General features: G+C 32.3%; 1 protein-coding gene across 13 annotated transcripts in view; it reads left to right on the top strand.

The window, feature by feature from the left end:
• The window catches only part of CHD2 (chromodomain helicase DNA binding protein 2), a 181,512-nt gene that overhangs the window by 125,432 nt on the left and 29,607 nt on the right, over positions 1 to 26,473 (top strand). For all 13 annotated transcript variants that reach the window (XR_012486993.1, XR_012486994.1, XM_074295064.1 and 10 more), the window contains 9 exons: positions 222 to 293; positions 3,022 to 3,171; positions 4,197 to 4,345; positions 6,055 to 6,151; positions 6,681 to 6,773; positions 11,331 to 11,504; positions 15,338 to 15,513; positions 17,447 to 17,488; positions 20,336 to 20,475. Coding sequence is in view for 11 of the 13 variants with exons in the window: in XM_074295064.1 (XP_074151165.1) it covers positions 222 to 293; positions 3,022 to 3,171; positions 4,197 to 4,345; positions 6,055 to 6,151; positions 6,681 to 6,773; positions 11,331 to 11,504; positions 15,338 to 15,513; positions 17,447 to 17,488; positions 20,336 to 20,475 (1,093 nt within the window). In the remaining 2 variants the exon portion in view is untranslated. The remainder of the gene's footprint in view (positions 1 to 221; positions 294 to 3,021; positions 3,172 to 4,196; positions 4,346 to 6,054; positions 6,152 to 6,680; positions 6,774 to 11,330; positions 11,505 to 15,337; positions 15,514 to 17,446; positions 17,489 to 20,335; positions 20,476 to 26,473) is intronic.

Genomic DNA, 26,473 nt, shown 5'->3' with positions numbered 1-26,473 from the left:
GAATCAGAGCCTTTCAGCCATGATCTTGTAACAAGAGATCCCATGTCAGAGGTATGCTGCCTAAGCAAAATCCTTATTACATAGACCTGGCCAGGGCATTTGGGTTATTTTTAGTCTGTGTCTAGTGGGGACAAATGAAGGTTGCAAGCCTATAGTATTTTCAGATTTTGATGCAGCTGGTCTTCCTTGACTGTTAATTCTTTGCTGATTTATTTCTGCAGCGTCTGGATGGTTCGATTAAGGGAGAAATCCGAAAGCAGGCACTGGACCACTTCAATGCAGATGGATCTGAGGTATAGCATTCTCTGCATGGTTTTGTTACATGAGAAGCTTAGAATTTAAATCAATAATAATTGCAGTTCAGATATATATATATAGTGCCTTGCAGTTTATAAAATGCTTTCTTTACAATACTGTGATGAAGATAGTGGGGGAAAAATTAAAATTTAATTAATATACTTAGTTTTATAAGCTGTGTATTACCATCATCTTGATTTCTGCCTTGGAAGTAGAATAGGGATTCGATCACCTTAATAATTTGTTTCTCAAAAGCAAGCATCTTCAGATTTGCTTATCTTCCTGTATTTGAATAATAATTTCTGCTAGCAGCAACATTATTGTTATATGGTTCAAGTGATAAACTTGCTGGGACTTGGAGAGGCAGCAAGGGCAAGATAATTGGGTTAGTTAGTTGGAAGGATTAACTTGATGAGGTGATAACATCAGAAGCTTATGTGTTAGAAAGAACTAAATTCTTATTAGGACTCTGCTACTTTTTGGATGTGGCTGAGGATGAACTTCATGGATTTTCTTTGAATTCAATTGTACCAGGAAAGAACAAGAAATATGTATCTATTAATACTTTTATTATTCTTGATTTTAGTAACAGAAATATTTTTCACCCAGTCAAGCAATTGGTTCCAGTTTTGTACTAAGCTCTGTGGAATATAAATCAATTAATCAGAACATAATAAATAAGTGTCTTCTTTATGCTACTGTGTTAAATATTGGACAAATTGTAAGGCAGTTTCATCTATTGGGGATTTTACGGGAGGAGCAAATGCAGTAACTAGAAAAAGTATAAGATAATATATGATAAATTAATCAGTTATATGGTTTTAGACTATAGATAATACAGGATTTCAGAAAGCAAAAAAAAATGAAGCTATGCAGAGGTATGAATGCACTGGGGTGGAAAAAAACAAAAACAAGAGGCAAACATAAAAGACCGACTTGTCTTCCTTTCAGTCATAAGACATAGAACACTCTTAAAATAAGTATGTGTGTTCATCAGTAATGGTACTCTTTTTGCTTTGAGGCCAAGGGTGGAGATCCCATGGGCACTGGCATAGTTTCATTTGGCAGAAAAGCAAAGCCTAGAAGACTAGACTAGTTAGTTGTCAGTTTGTTATGAAGAGGATTCCTTTCATATATGTGAGTGAGATCATATGATTATTTAGGTTCCTTCAACTCTCAAGTTTTGTGGTTTTTGTGGACTGAGTAAGAAAATTTTGCTTTGGTTATTAGTGTACTATTGTAGTAAAAAGTTATTCTCAGTGACTATTCTGGCCAATAATTCAAAGCAGAACTATTAAAATTTTAAGTATAAAAGGCATTTGATAAACTAGATACTGCTTCAATACCCATTATGTCCCTTTATTTTTTCCCCTGTCTTCTCTCACCTTTCTCTATCTCTTTCTGGTTATGTCTCTTTCTCTGATAAAATCTTATATAACCTGTTTCTACTTAAACAAATACATTATCTGAAAATTATATTGCTTCTTTTGAGTTTTGAACTTATTTTTGCCTTTTTGGGGGTGTGGAGGTGGGAGTGAGGGTAGAGAGGTAGGTATTTCTTTTATCCTGAAGTGAGAAGTCCCATCTAGAGAAATGTGTATTATTAGTTTCTAAATAGAAAGGTTTAGTATTTCCTTTTTTTTTTCCCCATGAAATTTCTGAGATACTTGCTGATCAATTCTTTCTGGGTCATCTGACTGTGGTTTAGCTATTGACTTTCAGAATTTCCATATCTAATTGATAACTAACAATTCTGCCATTTGGAAAGTGAAGTCTATTTTATCATTACATTCCAGGCAAAACTGAGATAATTTTTGACTTATGTACATACGTATATACATACTGACATATGTATATACTGATATGTATTTCTAACATAATTATATACAAACATTAAAATGTAACCGTGATCCCCTCCTCCCACTTCCAAGTACTTGAAGATGGAGATCTGGATAAACATTTTCTTCATAAAATATTTTTCATTCTTCATAATTCTTTGTGTACTTCAAGTCTTGACTTTGAACTGATTTTATGTAATTTCTCTTATTCTTTTTGCCATGATATAGGAATCACATCTAGACCTTTGTACCTTTTGTATCATTGTATTTTCCTACACTTGGACACTTATTTTGTACATATCCTTCTACTTTATCTTTCTTTGAACTGTAGTAATGTGTTCTTTACTAGTCCTAATTCACTCATGCAAATATTTTCATGTGCCATTTTATATTATTTTACTAAATTTAACTACACAGAAAAGTGAATTAAGAAAAACTCAATATGAAGAGCATTGTTTGTGATCATTTAATTAGAAGTCTTTGAATATAAAATAAAGTGGTAAGATATTCAGGAAAAGAGCATAGAATTGGAGTTAGTGATTCTGAGTTTGATGTTCTGCTGCTCAACTGTTATGATTTCTATTGGGTAATTTCCTCTCTCACCGTCTTGGTTTTCTCATTTGTTAAATATGAGTACTATAATACCCATTGTGCTTCTTCAGGCTTTCATGCCTACTTTAGTGAACTGTTTACTCTTTCCTCTTTTACATTAAAAGTTCACTTTGCCATCACCTTCTGGACAATCTTTTAGCTTCTGTAAAGTTTGCCCATCATATCTCACTTTTCTTCACAACTACAGGGGTTCCCAGGGATACAGGGCTTATTGGAGTATGAAACTGTTTCTGAGACAGACACGACATAAAGTGGTGTATTGCCTTATGTACAGGACTTCTGCTTTCTGCTCTCAACACGGGCGGGTGGCCTAGGAATTAACTTGGCTTCAGCGGACACTGTGGTCATCTTTGACTCTGACTGGAACCCCCAGAATGACTTACAAGCACAAGCCCGAGCACATCGGATTGGACAGAAGAAACAGGTCAGAGAAAATGTCAGGGTATTTCTAATATTAATCTTTGTAGGGATTCAGCCCTAGGCAATCTGTAAACTACAATGTGTCTCAAAAGTCTTAGTACAGTTTTAGACAATTAAACATAGGATTTTTGGGATAATTTTTGCTTTCTTTCCATTTTATACCATTTCAGTTAGGCTAGACATCTACTAATAAAAGATAATGCCTTTTTGTTCTTAAGTGGATTTACTTAGGCACACACATATACACACAATATATTTAGATAATATACCACTGAGGCTTCCTGTGAGCTTCTATTATTTTGTATAGAAATAGAACAGATAATTTCTTCTCTTACTATATTTGTGCAATGATTACCTATCATTCTCTTCAGTGATCCCTGTTTCTTTGTTTTTTCTAATAGCTAAATATTCCCATACATATGGTTAGAAGCATACAAATGGCTTTTCATAGAGCATTTCATTTAATAATAGGTCTGGAAATCCATTTATGTTACTTATAACAATTTATGATTGATATAGCTTAATGAAAAAGAGCATTTTTGTATTGTGTTCAATATTTGTTTGATTTTTATTTCAATATAATCACTGATAGAAATTTTTATACTTTTATTTAAGAAAAAAAAAAAAGTTTCTTCTCACTGTTAGCCACTTCTGAGTTTAGGAATGCTTTGTATTCCTATACATTTCTAATAATTGTCTATATATCTCATTGCTATCAAACCCTTGCCAGATATATTTGATGGCAATATTTTTTCCAGATGACAGCTTAATTACTTATCCTAGATTTTTAATTTTGTCTGTGCAAAAAAAAAAAAAAAAAAAAAAGAATACTTTTATTTAAGATGAATATTTTCTATAATAAAACTACATGTCTGATTAAAACTGTTATCTTAATGGACAGAATACAAAAATTTACAGTTAAAGCTGAAAAGAACTGATCCCTTTCCCCCCAAAAAATGAGGTATCAAACTAATTGTTCTGTGAGTAGATACTTGTCAGGTATAATCCTCACTTTACTTTGCTCTCTAGGTGAATATTTACCGCTTAGTTACAAAGGGGACAGTAGAAGAGGAGATCATTGAACGAGCCAAAAAGAAAATGGTGTTGGATCACTTAGTGATCCAGCGTATGGATACCACAGGCCGTACTGTTTTGGATAACAACTCAGGAAGGTCAAAGTAAGTACCAGAAAGAGGGAGTGAAAGAAATCCAACGGACTATGGACTTTAGACTATGTATTGTCTGTCAATCAACTGCCCCTCACATGAGGGGATCATTTAGAAGTCATGTTGGAAATTCTTGACTACCAAACAAAAGGAAAGTACATTAACATCTATGTTATTTGGATATAGAGAAGGTTTCCCTTTTTTTCTATTTCCAAACACTAGCTCCAGTTTTTTTGGGTTTGGGGTTTTTTTTTTTTTTTTTTTTTGGATTTTACTGTCTATCTTCTTTTTTTTTTTTTTTTTTTCTTGATTCTTTCCTTTTGCTTTCAAATTAATAAGTATTTCTTAAGTGCCAATCAATGTGCTAGGAACTGCATTATGTGTTGGGTATGTAAAGATCTAAAAAAATCCAATAATTGCGTTATATTGATGCAATATATTACTCAGAGAAATAAACACAAAAGAAATCCAAAGCAATTACAAAGTAATATGTAGAAAGCTTACTAGTGATGGGAGAGTATGAAGGACTCATAGACTAAGTGATACTTGAATTAGTAATCCTTGAAAGACGCCAGGCATTCTAAGAGGTGGAGGAGTAGAAAGAGAGAGGGAGTGAGAGAATATGAATATGTACTCCCTACCTGGAGGTTAATTAGAGTAAAGGCTCAGATATGGACCCTGTAGTGATATATATTATAGGCCATTGTGTCTGTGAAGGGAGTTTTGGGAAGGAGAATAGTGTTTAGTAAATCTAGAAAGGGAGCCTGGAACCAGATTGTGGAAGGTTTCAAGCATCAAAGGAATTACTCTTTTACCTAAGGAATTGCTTTTTGGGTAGGAAAGTCAGATCTGTGCTTACAAGGATATCTGGTTATGTAAGCTATCAAGCTGCTGTAGTAGGAATTTTAACATTATCCTAACAGACTTTAATAATCAGACAGACTTTGCCCATTAATTATTAATGAGCACAAGTGAATCAACTAGAATCAGAATATTTTTTTTAACACTTCATAAAAATATTTGTGGTCAGATCCTTAGTTTCTTTCACTTAACAATTGATATGATATTGAAGACAGGAATGGTATAGGACGAAGAAAGCATATGTAATTATCTTTAGGAAAGAAGACAACTGTTTCTTAGTAACTGTGCATATTTCAAATTACATTTTCTGGTATAGTATTTGGGTATTTTTTTGTTACAAGAAGAAGGGATGTAGATTTGAATTAGATATTTGATTCTTTAATGCTTAGAAGTTTTATATTCTTTGTTCAAAAAGAGGCTGACTTGAATCTATGTTTGATAATATACATGGAAGTTTCAGTGTATGTAGTGATTAGGTTGGAAAAAACTTAATTCTCTTGTATGTGGTTGTAATCAAGCCTCTGGAAAGATACTATAAGATTGGTATCCCGCTGGGCAAATAGTTCTTAATGCCAAGTGGATGAGAGGAATTTCTTTCTTCAGAATCCTATAGAAATATTCCTTGATAAGTACTGTAACTACTAAGGAAAACATGTAAATGCCTTTTTCTTTATTTTATTTACTTCAGAGAGTGAGACTGCCCTAAAAACACTCCATTGTATTGATGAATAAAGTAAAGAGGTGAAAGCCATATCTTTCATATTTAGATAATATGAGCATTTTTACTGGGAATATATTAGGAAATGATGGTTACATTAAGTATTTTAGATCACAACTACCTTTCCCCTCCCCCCCTGCAGTTCTAATCCTTTCAACAAAGAAGAACTAACAGCTATTTTGAAATTTGGAGCAGAGGATCTTTTCAAAGAACTGGAAGGGGAGGAATCAGAACCTCAGGTGATTAAACTTTGGGGAAAAAATATTGTCATACATGTATGTATATGTGTGTGTGTGTGTGTGTGTGTGTGTGTGTGTTACAAATGTACATATTTTTCCTTTTTTTGAGAGTTATAAAAAATTTTTTTTCTGGAAGCACATTTTGAGTTTCACTTAAAAATTGTTCCAGAATAAATATTATTGAAGGAAATTAACCAGTTTTACTTTATTTTGTGCAAGTTTCTATAGAATTAAATGAGACAATTTTAGGAATAGTGATGAAGGTTCTGTCTTTTTGTCTACTGGTTTTGGTGGCTCTAGAATTTTTTCCTTATTCTTTAGTGATTATACTGACTTTTAACTTAATTATTAAGTTCCAAGTTCTCTTCAATAATTAAGATTAGATTTGAAAGTTATAGAGATGAAAAGAAATGGGGGAATTAGAGAACAAACTTTGGCAGTTAGTGTAGGTGCATCAATACTTATAATTTCACTTATTGAAAAGTGCTAGTTAGTTTAAATTATATGTTTGTTCCTTTTAATTCCCTAGGAAATGGATATAGATGAAATTTTACGATTGGCTGAAACCAGAGAGAATGAAGTGTCAACAAGTGCAACAGATGAGCTTCTATCACAATTCAAGGTATGGAATTAACATTTAGTTCTTAATAACAGAATGTCTTTAGTGGTGGAGTTTGGTTTAAATGTGAACCCCATTTCTTGTTATTCCTTGGTGTTCACAGCAAGAGCTTTCATAATAGTGAAAAATAAAGCCTTTTTGCAAATTTTATTAGTACCTTCATAACTTATAAGTATCAGTCCTTACAACTTCTTGTGAACTTGGTTTTTTTATAGTATCCTATCTACTTTGGGGTGTCTTCTGTCCCAAACCTTCTGTTTTCTAATTTGAAAATTTTATTCCTGGAGTGTGATGCTACTTCCTATATCTTTAAATATCTTGTGATAAAATTTTTAAAATCTGAGAACTTTGGAACAATTTTTTTATGTAAGACATTATTATTGCTATGAAATAATATTATTTGCTATTATTATTAGTAATGATGCTGTTTATAGTATATTATTGCTTTTATTAATAATAGGTAGCATGTATTTAGCCCTAAAGGACCAAATTTGAAAAGTGCTTTACAAATATTATCTTTGAACCTCACGATAACCCTGTGAGGTAGTGTTGTTAATCACTATCACAGATGAGAGAAATAAGGCAAACGGTAGTTAAATGTCTAGTTTCTCACTACTTAGTAAGTGTCTGATGCTGGATTTGGATTCATACCTTCCAGATTCTATATCTAGCATTTTATCTATTGTACCACCTAGATGCCAAATTACTGTTTTGTACTTTTTTTTCAACATTAGAATTTATAGTAGTTAACAAAACATTTTAATGTACTGCTATAATAAACATTCTGTAGCAAAAAAGTCAATTCCTCAAAACTTAAGTCTACAGTTCTCTGATGTTATTTGACCATTTTAATTAATCTTAAGGTTAGCATTATGTTGGCTTAGATGATGCTCAGAAGCATAAAAAAGAAAAAAAAGTTTGAAAAAAGTGTATCCTAATTCTTTTGAGGCATCCAGAAACCTGTTTCACATTATACCCTGAATTATATTGTTTCTTTATGCTATACACATAGCCAAAGCAGTGGCCTGTGTTATAAATGTAGCATAAATGTCTGGGGTGACATATCACTGAAAATAATGACATTTGAGTTCTGATCCTACTAGAAACTTGATTTCTGCATCTTATTTGCAGCCACTTTATCTCTTTTGGCTTTAGTTTCTGCATCTGTGAAGTACAAGATTGGACCAAGTAAATCTCTTGTTCATTCCTTCTACTGAGATATTACTTGGTCCAATCCTTCTGTTTTTTTGTTTTTTTTTTTTTTTTTTTGTTTGTTTGTTTTTTTCTTTCTTCCTCAGTCACTAAAGATCAAGTATTCTTATGACTTAGGAAGACTAATTCCTCTATCTTTGCCCTTGATCCTACTTTTTCTTATATTTCCAGTTCTTTTGTCAAACATTTGTCTTTTCCTTATATTAGACTTTTCTTCCTTTAACTTCACTCATTCCCATATCTTCCTATCAGAAAAAGATCTGTTTTGTCTTCTGGCCTTATCCATTTACCATTTCTTTTTTGTCATCTTTCTTAAGCTTTTTGAAAAAAACTGTCTATAACTAATGCCTCTACTTCCTTGTTAAACACAGTGATTTCAGTTTCTTACTATTGGGCTTCCACTTGCAATTATTTTACCAAAACTGCTTTCTTTAAGGTTACCAATGACCCACCTAATCATCAAATCCAGTGGTCTTTCTTAAATCCTTCTATGCTTTAACCCTTTGACAGTTTGACATTTAGACTACATCTTCCCACTATTAACTATTCTATCTTTAGTTTACACATACAGACTCTTAAGGTGCTTTGAATTGTTCAGTCTCCTTCATTGACCCCCTAACCTGTCCTTGATCTCTTAATGTTCTCTGTATATTCTCTGTTTGCAATCTTGTAGAGTTTTACAGATTCATTACTTTTATGTGGTTGGATTACTTAATTTGCCATTGCTAATTGAACTACTTTTTGAGAGTTCCAGACCTCCATTTCTACTTAGGTGCCCAACTGGTATGGGAGCTGGATGTCATTTTTATTCACATGTTTAGAGTTTACTCACCCTTCTTATTTAAAAAAAAAAAAAAATACTGCACATGAAACTGTAGTTCAATTATGTACAAATTGCTATTCTTCTTAAATACACAATGAAGTTATCATGTAACTTTTTCTTTTTCCCTTTTTTTTCTTTCCTTCTCTCTCACCCTAAGGAATGGCTATTATTAGAAACATGTGTGTGTCTGTGTATGTCTGTGTGTGTCTGTGTCTGTGTCTATGTGTGTGTAAAATTCTACACATCTACGTCATTTTTTATTCTCTCATATATTTGTAGGTCTACATATTTCACTCATTTTGCAAATATTTACTCATTTATTGAATGAGGTTTTTTTCACATTATTTTTCATAGTATTTTATTTTTTCAAATACATGTAAAGATACTTTTCAGCATTCATTTTTGTAAGACTGTGTTATAAATTTTTCTCCCTCTTTCCTTAACCTTCCCCCTCTTGAAGGCAGCAGGAAATTGATATAGGTTAAATATATGCAATTCTTTTAAACATATTTCCACATTTGTTATGTTGTATAAGAAAAATCAAACCAAAGGGGGAAAAACATGAGACAGAAGCAACCAATGAAACAAACAAAAATAATAATAATGCTTCAATCCACATTCAGCCTCCATAATTCTCTCTCTGGTTATAGATGACATTTTCCAACCCAAGTCTATTGGAATTACCTTGAATCATCTCATTCTTGAGAACCAAGTCTATCATAGTTGATCATCACATAATCTTGTTAACTGTGTTCAATGTTTTCTTGATTCTGTTCACTTCACTCAGTATCATTTCATGTAAGTCTTTACGGGCCTTTCGGAAATCATCCTGTTCATCATTTCTTAAAGAACAATAATATCTCCCTACATTCATAGGTTATAACTTTTTTAGACATTTTTCAACTGATGGTCTGCAAACATTTATTAAGGACCTCAGTTAAGCAGTAGTGGAAAGAAGAGCAGGGTGACTTTAAAGACTGGAAAACTTGGATTCAAGAACTGTCTCTAACATATGCTGGCTATTTTACCCCTTGGTAAGGTATTTAACCTCTCAGTGCCCAAGTTACATCCCTCAATGTTTCTAAACTAAAATGTGACTTGGCCTAGGTTGTTTGTGGTATAGTTATTTTGCTGTTTGGAGTTTGGATTGGAGAGAGAAACTAAGGCCACTACAATAATTAACAGTAAATATATTAAGTGCCTATTACTTTCCAGGCAAAACCATAAGCTCATGCTCTCCTGTAGCTTACAGTTTAGATTTGAAGAAATCCAGGAGATATAAAGGGAATACAATATAGTACAAGTTAATACATGAATATAATATAATACAAGTTGAAGGTATATAGATGAAGAGAACAGATGAAAGAAATATAGTGATATCCTCTAAGCAGAAATCATGAAGTTTGAAGGAAAGACAGGAGTAGTATAGGAAAATGATGAATTTTAGTCTGACACTCTCCTAATATTATTCTCTGTCTTAAGAACAAATTTTTCAGTACATAAGAGAAAATATTAGATGGCAAAATATGAAATCACTGTCTTATACTTACACAAAAATACATGAATGAGTTGCTCTAGTATATTATTATTCTTGAATATTTTCCTTTTGTTAAGCTTAAAATAAAGTTCTTTTCCTAAAGTCAGTTTTCTGAATTGATATGATATTCATTCATTTAGAAACCGGGAACAAATTGATATGATTTGCTAGCAAAGAGAACATTTAAAGTTCAAAATGGAAAAATTTCATTTTAAATTAGCTAATATTTGATATTTTAATTTAAAGTCAATAGAGCATCCAATATGATGAAGAATAACTATTGCTTTGAATTTTGTGCTCAAAGACTTGACAAATTCTTGTTGAATATCATTTTATCACATTTATAGAAATAATCAATATCAATTTATTGTGGAATAATAAAATGGAAACCGACATTTTATATCTTAATTTGAAACCTATGGAAGTTTGCCAATTGATATCAGATATCTCTTTACTAAAAATGCAATTAATTCAGCTATAAAATCTAAGACTTTTGTATTTATGTCTATGTTTAGTCTTTTCAAAAGTTCCAATGGGGGATAATTTAGAGAAGGAAATGATACTGTATATATATAAAAATAACATAAATGATCTCATCATATGATTTTTTAAATTAAAAATCTTTAACATTCTAGCATAAGTTTTAGAACCTAAAAAAAAAGCGTATGTGACCAAATGGAGGCAAAGAGGAAATGGCACTTGATCCCTTATGGCTGAGGAGGATCTAACTTAAACTTTTTTATTTGCTATCCAGTTGGGGAAAACTTCCTGTTCATTGACTTAAAGGGAGATTGTCATTTCAGAACTGTTCATGCAAGGAACAAGGTGACTTAAAATCTCAGCTTCCTGATATTCTGAGTCCGAGTATCTTATTATCTTGATAGTAATATAAAATCAGATTCACAACACTGAATAAACTTAAATGCTGTCAGGTTTTTATGATTGGAAGAGTCTATCATTTTGAAAGTGGTGAGTTTTTTCTTTTAAGGTGGCCAATTTTGCAACAATGGAAGATGAAGAAACTGAGTTAGAAGAACGATCACATAAGGACTGGGATGAGATTATTCCAGAGGATCAGAGGAAGAAAGTAGAGGAGGAAGAAAGACAGAAAGAGTTAGAAGAAATTTATATGTTGCCCCGCATTCGAAGTTCCGCAAAAAAGGTATGTTGTTTTGGAGTAGAATAGAATCAGTTGGGTGGAAGAAACTATGGCTATATAAACTTGCAATTTTGGATTGTGTATTTCAAATTATAAGCAAAATCTTTGGATTTATATCTTAAATGGTGATGTTTTTAACTACATATGTATTTTTTGGAGACATTCAAGATTAAGTGACTTGCTTTGGGTCATACAGCTAGTAAATGTCTGAAGCACTATTTGAATTCAAATCCTCCTAACTCCAGGGATGGTGCTGTATCCATTGTGCTACCTCACTGGCCCTATTTTATGGTTTTAAGGAGAGGATTAAGGGGAAGAGGTGATAATATTAGTGAGTAATAGGACAAACAATTAAATATCACAAATAGAATTTGATAGTGATGTTGTAGCTCTTCTTTGGCAATAATATCATGATTTTGTTTATTCATCTTGTTCTTTTAGATATTGTCTTCTGTTTCCATAAAAACCAGTATGCAAACATTCAGACTAGTGCAGATATAATCATCAAAAGCTGCATAGAAAAAAAAGTTCTTTAATAAGAGAAAAAAATAATCCTTTATATAATTTAATATATAAAACACTTTACTATGTTTTTTCTTTTGATTCTCACAACAAACTTGTGAAGTAGGTTACTATTATTATCTCCACTTTACAGATGAAGAAACTCATTCTTAGAAAGGTTATATCACACTAGTTAGCAACTAGTACATGAGGCAGGATTTGAACTCATTTCCTCCTGATTCTAAGTCCAATATTCTATCTACTGTCACCTGTCTGAAAATCAAAATTATTTCATATATATATATATTAGTTCATAATGATAACATAACTTCAATGAATAAATAAAGCAGATTAAAAACTTTTTTTTTCCAAATCCAATTTATATTTCTTAGGTAGGTACCTGTTATGTGCTAAACATTGTTCGAAATATTGGGCATATAAAGAAAGGCAAAAGATAGTCCCTGCTTTCAAGAAACTCAGATTGTAATGAGGAAAAATTGCAAAGAGTTACAACAAATAATATATATTCAGGACAAATAGAGATAATCAGCATATGGGATGCATTAATATTATGGGAGAAATAGGAACGATTTCTTGAAGAAGGTAACTTTAGATGAGATGAAGGAAGCCATGAGACAGAGATGAGGACTGAGAGAGAATTCCAGATTTGTGCACAGCCAATGAAAATGCATGGAACTAGGAAGTAAAGTGTCATATTTCAAGAAATAGCAAGGAGGCCAAAATGAGGTCAATTTGTACATGTGGTAGTAAGGTGCAGAAAAGCTAGAAAGGTAAGGTGGGACTTTTTATGAATAGCTTTGAATACCTAATAGAATTTTATATTTGATTCTGGAGGTGATAGTCAGTTATTGGAATTTATTGAATAAGAGAGATAACATGGTTAGATCTGTACTTTAAAAAAGTTCACTTTAATAGCTAAGTGAAGGAAGCACGGACTATATATTGAAAAAAGACTTGAGGCTTGGGCCAACTAGAAAGCTGTTGCAATAGTCCAAGTATGAGGTGATGGGGACCAACACTAAGGTGTTGGCAGTGTCAAGAGATAAAGATAAATGAGAAAAGAGCCATAAAGACAACATTGACAGAAGACTTGTCCTTGGATTGATGTGGAGAAGTGAGTCAGAGATGAGGAGTCAAAGGCAGGAGAATGTGTGATGGGAATATGAAAAAAAGCATGAGAGGGAATTATTAGGAATGGAGGAAAAATGATCAGTTTAGTTCTGGACATGTTGAGTTTAAGATGTGTTTGAGATAATCTCATCAGCATTTGGATATGGGAGTCTGAAACATGAGAGAGTTGAAGGCTAGATAAGATCTAAGAATTATTCACAACAGCTAACATATCATGCTTACTGTGTGCCAGACAGTACTAAGTGCTTCATAATTATCATCTTAATTGATACAAGCAGCCCAATTTTGTCCCCATTTTATAGTTGAGGAAATTAAGGCAAACAGAGGTTAAATGAATTGCCTGGGCCATATTAGTAAATGTCTAAGACCAGATTTGAACTCCGCTCATCCTGATGCTAGACCCAGTGCTCTATCCACTGTCACCTACGTGCCATAGAGGAGATAATTGAAGTTATAGAAACTGGAGATGTTTCCAAGGAAAATTATATATAAGGAGAAGAAAAGTGAAGGCACAATAGAGCCTTATAGAACACCCAGAATTAGTGGAGATCCAGGAAAGACACCTGAGAGGAATTATTCAAAGAATTAGGAAGAGACCTAGTTAGATTAATGTTCTGAAAACCTAGAAGTAAGAGAGTATCAAGAAGAAGAGAGAGTTATAAAGAATCTCAAAGGTTGCAAAAAGATCTAGAAAATTGAATGTTGTAGAGCAGCAAGGTAGTGCAGTAGAGCACCAGCCCCAAAGTCAGTAGGACCCGAGTTCATATCTGGTCTCAGACACTTAATACTTCCTAGCTGTGTGACCCTGAGCAAGTCATTTAGCCCTGATTGCCTCAGCAAAAAAATAAAAATAAAAAAAAATTGAATGTTAAGAAAAAAGGTCTTTAGATTTATTGATTAGGAGATTATTGATAATATTTTCAATAATATTATATATAATATATCATATTCTATCATAATATTACATATAATTTCAGTTGAATGATGAATTAAGTAACTAGAATGTAAAGTTAAGAGAAAAAGAAGTGGAAACACTGATTGTTGACAGCTTTTTTAAGAAGGTTAGCCATAATTGGGAAGAGAGATAAAGGATGATTACTAATGGGGATGGATTTATCAATTAAGAATGGAGGAGACATAGGCATGTTTGTAATCATAGAGAAGCAGCCAATTGACAAATAAAGATCAAAGATAAAATGAGAGAATAGGAATAATAAAGGGAGTAGTCTGTTGTTCCAGATACTATGGAGTGCATGTAGTGAGTTTTTCAAATTCATACTTTAACCGTTTGAGATAATAATGAAATAAAGGCTGGTAGAAGATGTAATGCTAAAGACAAATAGAGGCCCTATAGGATTTTGCATATAATTGAACATTTAAAGCTATTTCTTTGAAAGAAACTCTTATTCTTTCAAATGTAATTTGCTTATTCCTGTGATAATAAACCTATAAAGGAAGTGTAAAGTACTTCAGAGACTTCGCTTTAAATGAGTGGTGGAGAAACATTGTAGAATTAGTTGTCACTTTGGATGGTTGTTTTTTTTCTAACATAGTTTTGTGAAATCAGATATAGAAATCACCGTGGCTCTTGGAATCACAAGATTCTAATCTAAACAAGAAGCTTGTCTAAAACATTCCCAAACAACAGTCACTTAGCCTTTATTTGAAGTCTTTCAGTCCTGTGACCTACTGAGGCAGTGTGTTACACTTTTGAATAGCTCTAATTGTTAGGAAATTTTTCCTTATATTGACTCAAAATGGCTTGGCTTTCCACTTGCACACAATTAGAACAATTTCTAAAAAGAGAGTTGTATTCATAGTGCATTATCAGATATTAAAAATATTAAGATAAAAGGGACACAGTATTACTTTAACCAGAAGTAAAAAGTTATAAATATAAACTGTTAATATCATTTAAATACTTTACATATATATAGACAAAGTTTTTAAAATACTTTTATATATATTCTGACTTACAATACCTTTGTGAAGGGGTTGCAAGGTAGGTATTATTATAGCTCCATTATATGGATGAGAAGATTGATGCTAACCGAAGAAAAATAATATGCTGGAGTTCACATAGCTTAGTGGCAGAAATAAAGCTCAAGTTTAGTTTTTAAGCTATAGCTGAATAATAGGCTTTGGTATTCATTATACTGTCAAACCTGCTTCTTTCTCTTCAGGCTCAGGCTAATGACAGTGACTCAGATGTTGAGTCTAAAAGAAGGGCCCAGAGATCTTCTGGTTCAGAAAGTGAGACAGATGATACTGATGATGACAAGAGGCCAAAACGCAGAGGACGTCCTCGAAGTGTCAGAAAAGACCTTGTAGAAGGATTTACAGATGCTGAGATTCGAAGGTTTGTAGAGGCTTCAAGTCATACTTGTTTCAAATCATGTGCTACTTTGAATAAACCTATAGCATATGAATATAGTTAGTTTTCAAACACTGATGGCTGCAGAGGTAGATTTTAATACTTCAAAAGAGTGGAACAGAGCTCCTCCTGTAATGCCTAGTCTTCTGACGATTCTACATCCTGTTGAGCTTTTCTTCTGACTTATTCTTTGGTTACTTCTAACAGTATTTGACAAAAGCAAAAAAAAAATTTTTTTTTGAGTGAACTGACCATCTCGACCATTAAAATAATTAATATTATGCATGGAGAAATCTTTCATGTGCTCTAGAGGTTATAATGAAAGTAGTATTTGTTTTGATAGCTTCCTATGCTTATATGTCCTCCTCTCCTATATTCCTCTTAAACTTATCCTTGTTCTCATAACTTCTAATCATTCTACCCTTTTCTCCTTTTTGCAGTTCATCTCCTTTGCTGTGGTCTCATTTTTTTCCCTTTGAAATTTGACCCTTTAGTTACCAAGTTTAACTTGACACTGTCTTCTGACACTCCTTATTCCTATGTTCTGTTGCTACTTATTATGCCTTGCCAATTTCCAGCCCCACCATGCTACCTAGAAAACTTTAATCTTTTTATTCTCTGGTTCTTTTTCCATCTTCTAATATACTTAGGTTTACACTGCTCTTAAAAAAGTCTTGCTTTCCTTTTATCCCACAGGCACACTTAAAATAATAAAGCAACAATCAATCCCATTTTCCCCCTCCTTCAGTTATACATACAGGAAAAAACCAAACTAAAGTAATTTATATTCATTGTCTCCAATTCCTCACCTTCTACTTACTTTTTACTCACTAATAATATGGCTTCTGACCCCATCCTTTGATTCAAATTTCTTTTTTCCAGGTTTATCAATGACTTTTTAATTGATGAATCCAATGGCCTTTTCTCAGACTTCATCCTGGGTGATTTTTCTATCACTTTTGCCACTATTGATAACCTTCTAAATACCCCCTCCTCTCTTGGCGTTCATTATACTGCTTGTTTCTATTTCTCATCCTTCTCATCTGATTATCTCTTCTCAGTGTCCTTTGCTGAATAATTATACATATCTTATAGGTCTCTTCTAGGTCATTTTCCTTTCTTTCCTTAGACATTCTCTATTAGTTAACTCCTGTCAGTTTAGTTTTCTGTACAGATGACTATTGCTCTAGTCCTTATTTATCTACTGAGTTCCATTCTCAAATGAGTAACTGCCTCCTAGATATTTCTACCTTAGTGTTCCCTAGGAATTTCAAACTCAGAATGTCCAAAATGCAGCCCCTTTTCCTCTTTGCCTTCCATTTACTTCTCTTCACTTGCCTACTTCCAGTTTTTTGATTTCAAAGAAATTCCAGGCTCTTCACATTTCCTAAGCTCAAACACCCTCTTTACTCACTACTCTGAATTTTTCTTGGCTTTATGTGTATGCTCCCACCTACACCTCTTCAAAGAACTTACTCTTTGACTCTATTTTTGTTCTTATATCTCTACTTCCTACTATCAGGCTTTACAAAAACTTAAATAACTCATGTACTGTTGAATTGAAATACACTATTGTTAGACCACTTTCTTACAACCTTTCTTTTTCAAAGTGCTGTCAATTTGGTGTTTGTTATCTTACTGGTACCAAGTCACCTCCCTCCCACGCAGCTCCATATTTTTTGTCTGTACAAACTGAAGGAAATAGAAGCTAGGATTAGGATAATTGGTATAAATATAGTTGTATTCATGACAGATCCATAATTAATAAAATGGAATTTATATGAAAGACTGTAGGTATTTGTAATAGTATTCCATATAACTCAGAGTGAAGTGAGGGTACACTTGAAATTGTATATTTTAAAATTGTTTTGTCATTTTAATGTACTTCTTTATTCATCTCTACTATTTTTCTTCTTAGGTTCATCAAAGCATATAAGAAATTTGGACTTCCTCTTGAACGGTACATTTAAGTACTAAATTTTCCACCATATACTTTATAATTTAGCTACTGTTATATAGGCTTTATTGACTGAATTAAAATACTCTTATTATTTTCTATGTACAAGTGATGGGATCACTTTGCTCCTTCCCCTCCCTCACCTTCTTTTCTATTTCCCTTCTTTCCCTTTCCTTTTCCCTTTCCCTCTTCCTCCTCTTCTTCTTTTCCTTTCCTTTTCCTTTCCTCCCTCCTTTCCTTCCTCCCTTCCTCTCTTCTTCCCTCCCTTCCTCATAGTATTTATTTTTTCAAATTATGTGCAAAGATAGTTTTCAACTTTTTTTTTTTTTTTTTTTTTTGAGATTTTGAGTTCTAGATTTTTTCTCCCTCTTCCCAATTCTCCCCCTCTCCCTCAAGATGGTAAGCAATCTGATATAGGTTGTACATGGGCAATCATAGAAACATTTCCACATTAGTCATATTGTGAAAGAAGAAACAGAACAAAAGGGAAAAGCCATAAAAACATCCCCCCAAAAAATAAAGATGAAAATACTATATTTCAGTCTGCATTCAGATTCCATAGTTCTTAATCTGGATATGGATAGCTTTTTTTCCATCATGAGACTTTTGGAATTGTCTTAGATCATTATGTTGCTGAGAAGAGCCAAGTCAGTCATAGTTAATAATTGTACAATGTTGATATTAGTAAATACAATTACCCTAATCTCCTTTATTCAACATCAGTTCATGTTAATGTCTTTCCATATTTTCCTGCCTGCTTATCATTTCTTATGGCACAATAGTATTCCATCACATTCATATACCACAATGTATTTAGCCATTCCTAGTTGATGGGCATTCCCTCAACTTTCAGTTCATTGTCACCACAAAAAGGGCTGCTATAAATATTTTTCTGCTTATAGATCCTTTCCTCTTTTTTGTGATCTCTTGGGGATATTGATCTAGTAATAGTATTGCTGGATTAAAAGATATGCACAGTTTTATTGCCCTTTTGACATAGTTCCAAATTGCTCCTCACTTATCTTTCTTTAGATAATACTGGGTACAACTTTCCTTCAAATCATTAGATTTGGTACAGTTCCAAAACGAAAAACTATAGATTTGTTATTATAATCCGTGATACTTTTGAGAGTTTATCAGTATTGAGTTCGAGTAGTCTAGTTTTCTGTTTTTATTTGCAGACTTTAAAAAAAATACTGTAAAGTACATAACAAATCTGTGTGGGGTGGATTCCCTTTGGCATACTTTTGGGACAACATGGACAAGAGTCACAGAAGATGGTCTGGCTATGAACTGCTCATAGAAAAAACTTGGAAATTTGTGGAATCAAAGATTTATTGAATATTTGAGTCATATTACTGATCTAAGGGAAATTATGATTCTTATTACTGCTGATAAATGTGTGCTGTAGTAGAAAATGAAAATTTAGAGCTCATATACTTTGTCTTTTGGAGAGGAGATATTGTCCCTTTAGAAATAAATATCATTATCTGTTACAGATAGGTATACAGAAAAACATACAACATATTGCATTAAATCATAAAAGCACATAGTTCTAGATATAGGAGTAGAAGAACCAACAATTTTAACCCCTTGGCCACTATGTGTATAGATAAGACAACAGACTTGCTGAGAATATATCTTAGAGAGAAGTCTGCATGAGTAGTAGAACAGGATGAGATGGTAGTAGAGGTATGCTTTTGAAGTTCATAAAGTAGAGAACAGGAATGGAAGGGAAATAAAAGCAGGCTGCTTGTGCCCTTCCACCAAACTGAAGGTTCCAAGAGAAACTTACCAATGGGATTTTCATATTGAAATGTCTGCTAAGTTATGTCAGCCAAAATCAGTTTTCTGTGTGGAAAATATTAGGTCAAAGTCAGTTTTTAGGCACTTGTTATATTCATATAATTTTTTTTTCTTTTTAGATATAAAACACAATAGAAATAACTTAGTCCTTAGCTTCTAGAAATATTGTAAGATAATCAAGTTAGGACAAAAAAGTAATGATTAGTGAAAAAACACCCCATTCTAGCAAGGCTAAATTTAACAAATATATATTTATATTTGTGTTTTTAAAGTAAATTTCACAAGTAGAGGAAAAGGAAAACATTACTAGACAAAAGTATTTTAAGAGAGACCTTATTGATTTGAAGGTAAATTGAATCCAGTCTTATCTAAAGTAAGATAAGTGATTGGGACATTAATGCATTGGGTAAAGTTGTGAACTGAAGCAACCATTCTAGGGAGTGATTTGTGACTATGTAGGCTACAGTATTATGAATCAACTCTGAAATGAAAACCAAAAAAGTAAATTCATATGTATCCTATATTAATTTATCCAGAATGAATGTGGTTATAGCTTTTCATAGTGGAATGGACTACTTTAGGAGATAATGGTTTCTGTATTTGGAAATTTTAAGGAAGAAGTTAGAAAAACACCTGTCAGTGATGAAATGGAGGAGTGCTTTGGTTTTGTATGCAGGATTAGATTACTTCTAATGTTCTTTCTAAATAAAATTATATAGTTTAAAGAGTTCATAATGAATTTCATTAATGTGAGTACTCATTCAGGAATTGTACAGGGTACTTCACAGTACAGAATACTAGTTAATGCAGTATATAATGATAGACTATTATCATATAATTTATATAATTTAAAATTATGTGAAAAACAAACTGCTGTTCTGTATTTGTAAAATAGAAAGTAAAATGTTCACATATTTCATTCATTCTAAGAGTGAAGAAAAAAAGAGCAGAAGAAAATTCTCTTATAAGAGCAAGCTAGGGATCTCTGATGTCCAATAAAAGTGTGAAGTGTATCTGAAATGTCCTAAATTTCTTATTCCACAGTCTAGAGTGCATTGCTCGGGATGCTGAGTTGGTAGATAAGTCTGTAGCAGATCTGAAGCGATTGGGTGAATTGATTCATAACAGCTGTGTGTCAGCAATGCAAGAATATGAGGAACAGCTGAAAGAAAATGCCAGCGAAGGTAAGTCCAGAAGGTCATTGTACTGAACATGTAGCTTCAAGTTTCCACAAGAGCTGTAATTGTTAACTAAATTCTTTATTTGCTGCAGCTGTTTTGACTTTGCTTTTGTGCCATTTCCAGTGATTTTAAAATTATGATGTTCTAAAAGAACATCATATTGTTTGATAAACAGGAATTCATTGGATATAGCATGCTAAATTCAATTTATTTCAATAAACATTTAGTAAATCATTATGTATGTATAAGATACTAGTGAAAAGAAAGACAAAAATGAAAATAGTACCTTCCAAGTAAGATCCTACATTTTATTAGTTGTAAGATATTTATCCCACCCCTTTGAGTCCCCGTTGCCCCTTTGGATAGATGAATGACAAAAATTTGGGGTGTTAGAAGCCAAATCAAAGAGACATCAATATATATTGTTATAATCATTAATCATAAAAGCAGAGGTTGAACTACAGAGGAAATGAGATACTCTACTCCTTGAAAAAAAGAACATGAATGGACTATAGAGACTAGGATAGTTTAGTAAGCAAAATGGTGGTGGAATCTTATTTTTGTTGTGCTGCACAGTTTTCAAAGTAAGTTGAATGATACTAGGAGTGCTGATTTGACAGTTATCGCAACTCATTCCTATGTTAGCTCCAGAAGAATGGTGCCTTGTAAACCAAGTAAAGAGCAGTAGTAATCCTGGATTAAGATAAAGCTTGAATTATTATCCTTATAAATTAAAAAAAGTGTTCAGTTTGTGTGGTTGAATTTCATGGAGTATTGCTTGAAGTGTGTCATTGGTTAAGTTTGAAATATTTTTATTTCAGTAAGATTTTTGTTGCAATAGGGTTTGACCTGTTGTAGATGCTGTTTCTCTGGGGGACTTTATAGCTTTTGCCATTGACAAGGTCTTTTCTTTTTTGTGACTTACTTCATGATTCTCAGAAATACCTGTGTAGCAGCAATGGAAATGATCTTAAAAGTGAGTTCAGTTCCATAATCCAATAGCTCTTGTGTAATCTTGCAGTTTTTCTTGTCCTATGATTTCTCCTGTGACATTCTACTTTTACCTGTCCTTCTTTTTTCCAATACGTGATTGTCCTGATTTACTTTTTTTTGTAGTGAAGATAGTTTTATTTTGGCTATAGATCAGGTAGGAATCATTGAGTTTAATGGAAATAGAAATTTGCTGTCATGATCAGTTGATTTCTTCATAGAAGAGGAACAGAACAATTTTCTGTTGCTATAATAAGCCAATTCCATTTCGTTATGTTAGGAGAAAAGACTCATTGCCTAATTCATTAACTATATTACTTCACATAAAAAGTAAAATGATCTCAAGAATTTAATTTAATTTAATAACATCATTTCGTTAGTAAGCTTTGGTTTTTATTTTTGTATCCTACTGGATTTTTTTTTCTCTTTAAGCAAGAATTAACCTTTTTATCTATCCCTTAGCTACCTATAAGATGTTAAGTTTCAAACTAACTACTTTTATAGTAGTTATCATTTGAAGGTTAGCTGTACTTGTAAAGTACTTGGAACTTCTTTGAACTACCTATAAGGTAACATTTTTATTATTACAAATATTAAAAAAAAACTTAATCCTAAATTTTTAAAAAAAATCTTTTTAAAAATTTTAAACTTAATGTCCACTTCCACGTATGCAGTAGACCATGAAAATGTAAAGCTCTAGTCTATACTGCTTGCTTTTTTAAAAAATATGTAATCACTTCTACCTGTTAACTTTTAAAATTGTCCTACTTAGTAATACTTCTGAACTTTTTTTTGTTTCTTGTATGCATTTAAAAAAAAAAAAAAAGTATTTCAGTCCCCCCTCCGCCATTTGACACTACTATTGCTCTTATCACCCCTAATAAAAACAGAAGAAAAGAAAACTTGCAGCAAATAAGCATAATTGGACTTCTGGCTAAGATGGGCTACCTGAAAGGGTGGCAGATTGCCCAGCTCCCACATACCTACTCCAGCAAAATCCTGAAGGTACTAATAATGATTATTAAATCCAATGTGATACTATAGTAGCCAGAAGTCGAAGGGTTATAGAAAGAGGGCTATCCTGAGTGTAATTAGAGACTTGGTAGAGATACATTCTCTATAAGATTCTGTCTAAAGAAAACAAGGTCAGAAGACTCCTCTGAAAAAGTCCAGGGTTGGGACCTTGGGAATCAGAACTTATTCAGTGGATAGCAACTAAAAGCAGTGGCAGTGCTTGGACATTGACATTTCCTGGCCAGCCAGATCTAAGGTCCCTAACATTCTAGCCTGAAGCACCAGAGAAGGTCCTGAAGATAGAATATTTGGAAAAATCAAAGATAGAGGAAGAAGGCCAACTCTTAGAGGTGGATATCAGTAAGAGAATCAAAATGACCTAGATCAAGAGTACCAGAGCTTACCATCCTACCCAAAATCCCATTGGAGGAAATAGGGAAGATATGGGGCCTAGACCTATCACAAGCCTCAATTTAGGAAGTAAGGCTGGAGAGATGAAATACTTACCAAGATCAATAGTAATGTAATCTCCAAAAAGGAGTTGAGTAACTCTATAATAATTAAGGATTGTTTAAAGAGATTGGGATTTGAGGGAAAATTTTCCAAAAGGACTACATGAATATGTACTTGTTACTAAATTATGTATTTGTTCTTCCTCAGGAAGAATGAAGCAAGAGACAGGAAATAATGCTTTTGAGGAAAAAAATTACAAGTGTATATATCTTAGCGCAGGAAGTAGTAAACCATATCCAAATAATTAACTCCCTGAAAACCAGAGTAGACCAAACAAATCAATGACTCTCCTAGACAGATCAGGAAAAAAAATTGAAAAAATATTGTGGGGGGAGGGGAGGAAGAAAATGTGAGATCTGATTTAAAAAATAAAACAATGACTTGGAAAACAGGTCAAAGAGATATAATTTTAAGAATCATTACCATTTCTGAAAATCATGATAACATGATTTGTGCTAGATAACATACTTCAAAAAATAATTTATTGAGGTTCATTTGAATTAGAGTTTATGAAAAATAAATCTACCACTTAACTTCTTAACTAACTTAAGAATAGTCCAAGGACTGTCATTGTATTGTTAATTTTTGCTTAATTGTTTTACTTTAATTGTTTGTAATGTCAGAAGAAAACAGCAAATAAATATTAATAAGATAAGATTAATAAATAAAATATTAATAAGAAACAGTACAAGGTAAGAGAAATAATTCACTGATTACTTCCTGAAAGAAAACTCCAAAAAGAAAAGTATTATATCCCAAATTTAGAAGTCTGGATCAAAGAAAAAAATATATTATAAACATCCAGAAAAAAGCAATTCAAGTCCCAAGGGATCAGAATCATAAAAGACTTGGCAGTTTTTATAATAAATAAAATCATAACTTAACCTGCAAACCTTAGTAAACATCATACTCCTATTAAATGTACCTCTTGAAAGTGAGGACTTTTAAAGTATTTATAGTAAAACTTTGAGGTAAAAACACCAAGAAAAAGCTACAACAGAAATGGTGAAAAAGATAATTTCATAAGTTCCTAGATTATATGAATTGAAACAGAAAAGTGAGCAAAACCAGAAGAAAACACACACACACACACACACACGTAAAATAAAATACTCTATAGAGATAAAACCTGACAAACAAAACCCCTCTATATAAGCAAGTGAGGAGGGCTAAGATGGAGGGCAATACTGGAGAAAGGGAAAAGGAAGAGATTCAATGGTTTGTGTTACATGAATATAATGGAATGATATTGCGCCATAAGAAATAACTGGAGATATTATTTGAAAGAATTATAGGAAGTGAACAGAACTAGGAGAAAAATTTTGACAGTGAAAAAATATTATAAAGAAAAATAACTTTAAAACATTTAAGACTAATCAACCGCATATCTAGAGGACCTATGATGAAAAATGGGAGTCATAAGATATCTGAGCAATTATCTAAGTTTTTTTTTTTTTTCAGGGGTACTTCATTCCAAGAAATTTATACAAGAAGAACCCTAACATTGTAAAACAGTTCTGAAAAACAAGAACTCTGATCAATGCAATAACTCTGCTCTGTCTCCTGAGGAATTTTTCTGAAGCATTTTGTCAGGGAGGGTTAGTGAGAGTGATTAACACCCCCTCGCCCACCCAAAAAGCAAAGCAAAACAAACAAAAAAAACCCAAATCAAGAACAAAACCAAGTATGCTGTGCAAGGGGAGGAAGGGGGGAGGCTATTGAAAAACTATTAAATTGGAAGAAGCACAGATAAGCAGTGATTTTGAAAGTAATATTTTAGAATTGTGTACTTTTTAAAAGAGCAGTCAATATGGAGATTTACAGTTTAATAGAATTCTTATGTGCTATGTATACTGAAATGCTTTTTTAAAAAAAGTTTTTAAGTTCAAAATTAAAAAAAACATTATTATTGTTTATGGACTAAAATCAGTTTCTTTTGCATTTTCTTGCTGATTAAATAAAGCCTATTTTATATTTAAAATAAACATGAATAGTCTAGCAAAACAAATCAAGTCCCTATTCATGTCCAAAAATGTATATATTTTTAATTTTTCACCTGGATTTCATCACTATACGTCAGTAGGTAGTTACTGTATTTCAATTAGCCTCTAGCTGTATAGTTGATAAGAATTCGTATTTCAAAGTTATTTTTCTTTGTAATATTGTTTTTTTTTTTTTCTATTTGTTTTTTCTGTTGAGTATTTCTAAACCAAACTCTGTGTGTGTGTGTGTGTGTGTGTGTGTGTGTGTGCGTGTGTTGTGTATATTTAACCCTTTCCCAAATTATAAGGAATAAATAGTACCCCATTTTTTCTTTTATTATAATCTAATGTATTATTTTTGCCATCTTTTCTTTCACCTCTAAAAATCCCCAAAAGAAAACTAATTCTTTCCTCAACTTCTTTTATATAAGATTTTGATAATTAGCACTTGTTTTTCCTCTGCCTATTATAATGTTAGCACATTATCAGTGTATAACCTTTCCTTATTGTTTGAATAAATTTATCTTTCTAAAGGTTTTTCTCAAAGTCTTAATATTTGCATTTCAAAGTTCCTACTCAATTCTGATCTTTAGATCATAAATGGTAGAAAGACCCTTTTTTCCATAAAAAGTGCATTTTGGTTTTTTGGTGTTTTTTTTTTTTTTTGTTTTTTGTTTTTTTTACATTGTAGGATGGTACTCAGCTTTGCAGGATAAGTTATTCTTAGTTACGTCCTTCATACGTTTTCTCTTTTTCAAAACTGTATTCCAAGATCTCCTTTCACTTATATAGAAACTGCCAAATCTTGTGTGATCTTGATTGATACCTTGATACTTGAATTACTTCTTTTTAGATGCTTGCAGTATTTTTAAATTTAATTGGGAATCTGAATTTGGATTATGACATACCTAGGATTTTTCCTTTTATGAAATCATTTTTATTTTTATGGTGTTCTCTGATTCTAATAGATATGGACTTTTTAAAATTAATGATTTCTTAAATTATGTTATTCAAGCCTTTTTTTTTTTTTTTTTTTTTTTTTTTCCCCCAATCATGGCTTTCAGGGAATCCAGTGATGATTCTTCTTCTTGGCCATTTTTTTATATTAGAAATCTTATATTATCTTCTATTTAAAAAAAAAAAAATCTGTGATTTTGTCATAATATTTCTTCTTTTCTGATAGTCATTGGTTTCTATTTGATCTGTTTTGGTTTTCAGGAAGTCCAGTACTTGGATAAGGCTTACAGCTTGCTATTCTAAAATATTTTTTCTTCTCATTCTTTCCCCAAGAGTTTTTATTTTATTTTTCATCTCTAACATTGTGCTAAGCACTCATGTAGACCTCATTTTTCCTTGAGACTTTGCATTTCTTAATTGAGTTATTCTCTCCTAGTTTGGATTTTGAGGTATCTCTGAACCCATAATAATTCTTAGCAGTTGATATTTTATGTTTACTCATCTTTCCAACATTAGTTCCTGAATGGGAACTTTGTACCAATGTT

Source organism: Sminthopsis crassicaudata, chromosome 2, assembly GCF_048593235.1.
Source record: "Sminthopsis crassicaudata isolate SCR6 chromosome 2, ASM4859323v1, whole genome shotgun sequence".
In the NCBI taxonomy this organism is placed as follows: Eukaryota; Metazoa; Chordata; class Mammalia; order Dasyuromorphia; family Dasyuridae; genus Sminthopsis; species Sminthopsis crassicaudata.
Note: the sequence above shows the minus strand (reverse complement) of the source record. Positions and strands in the feature narration are given on the sequence as shown.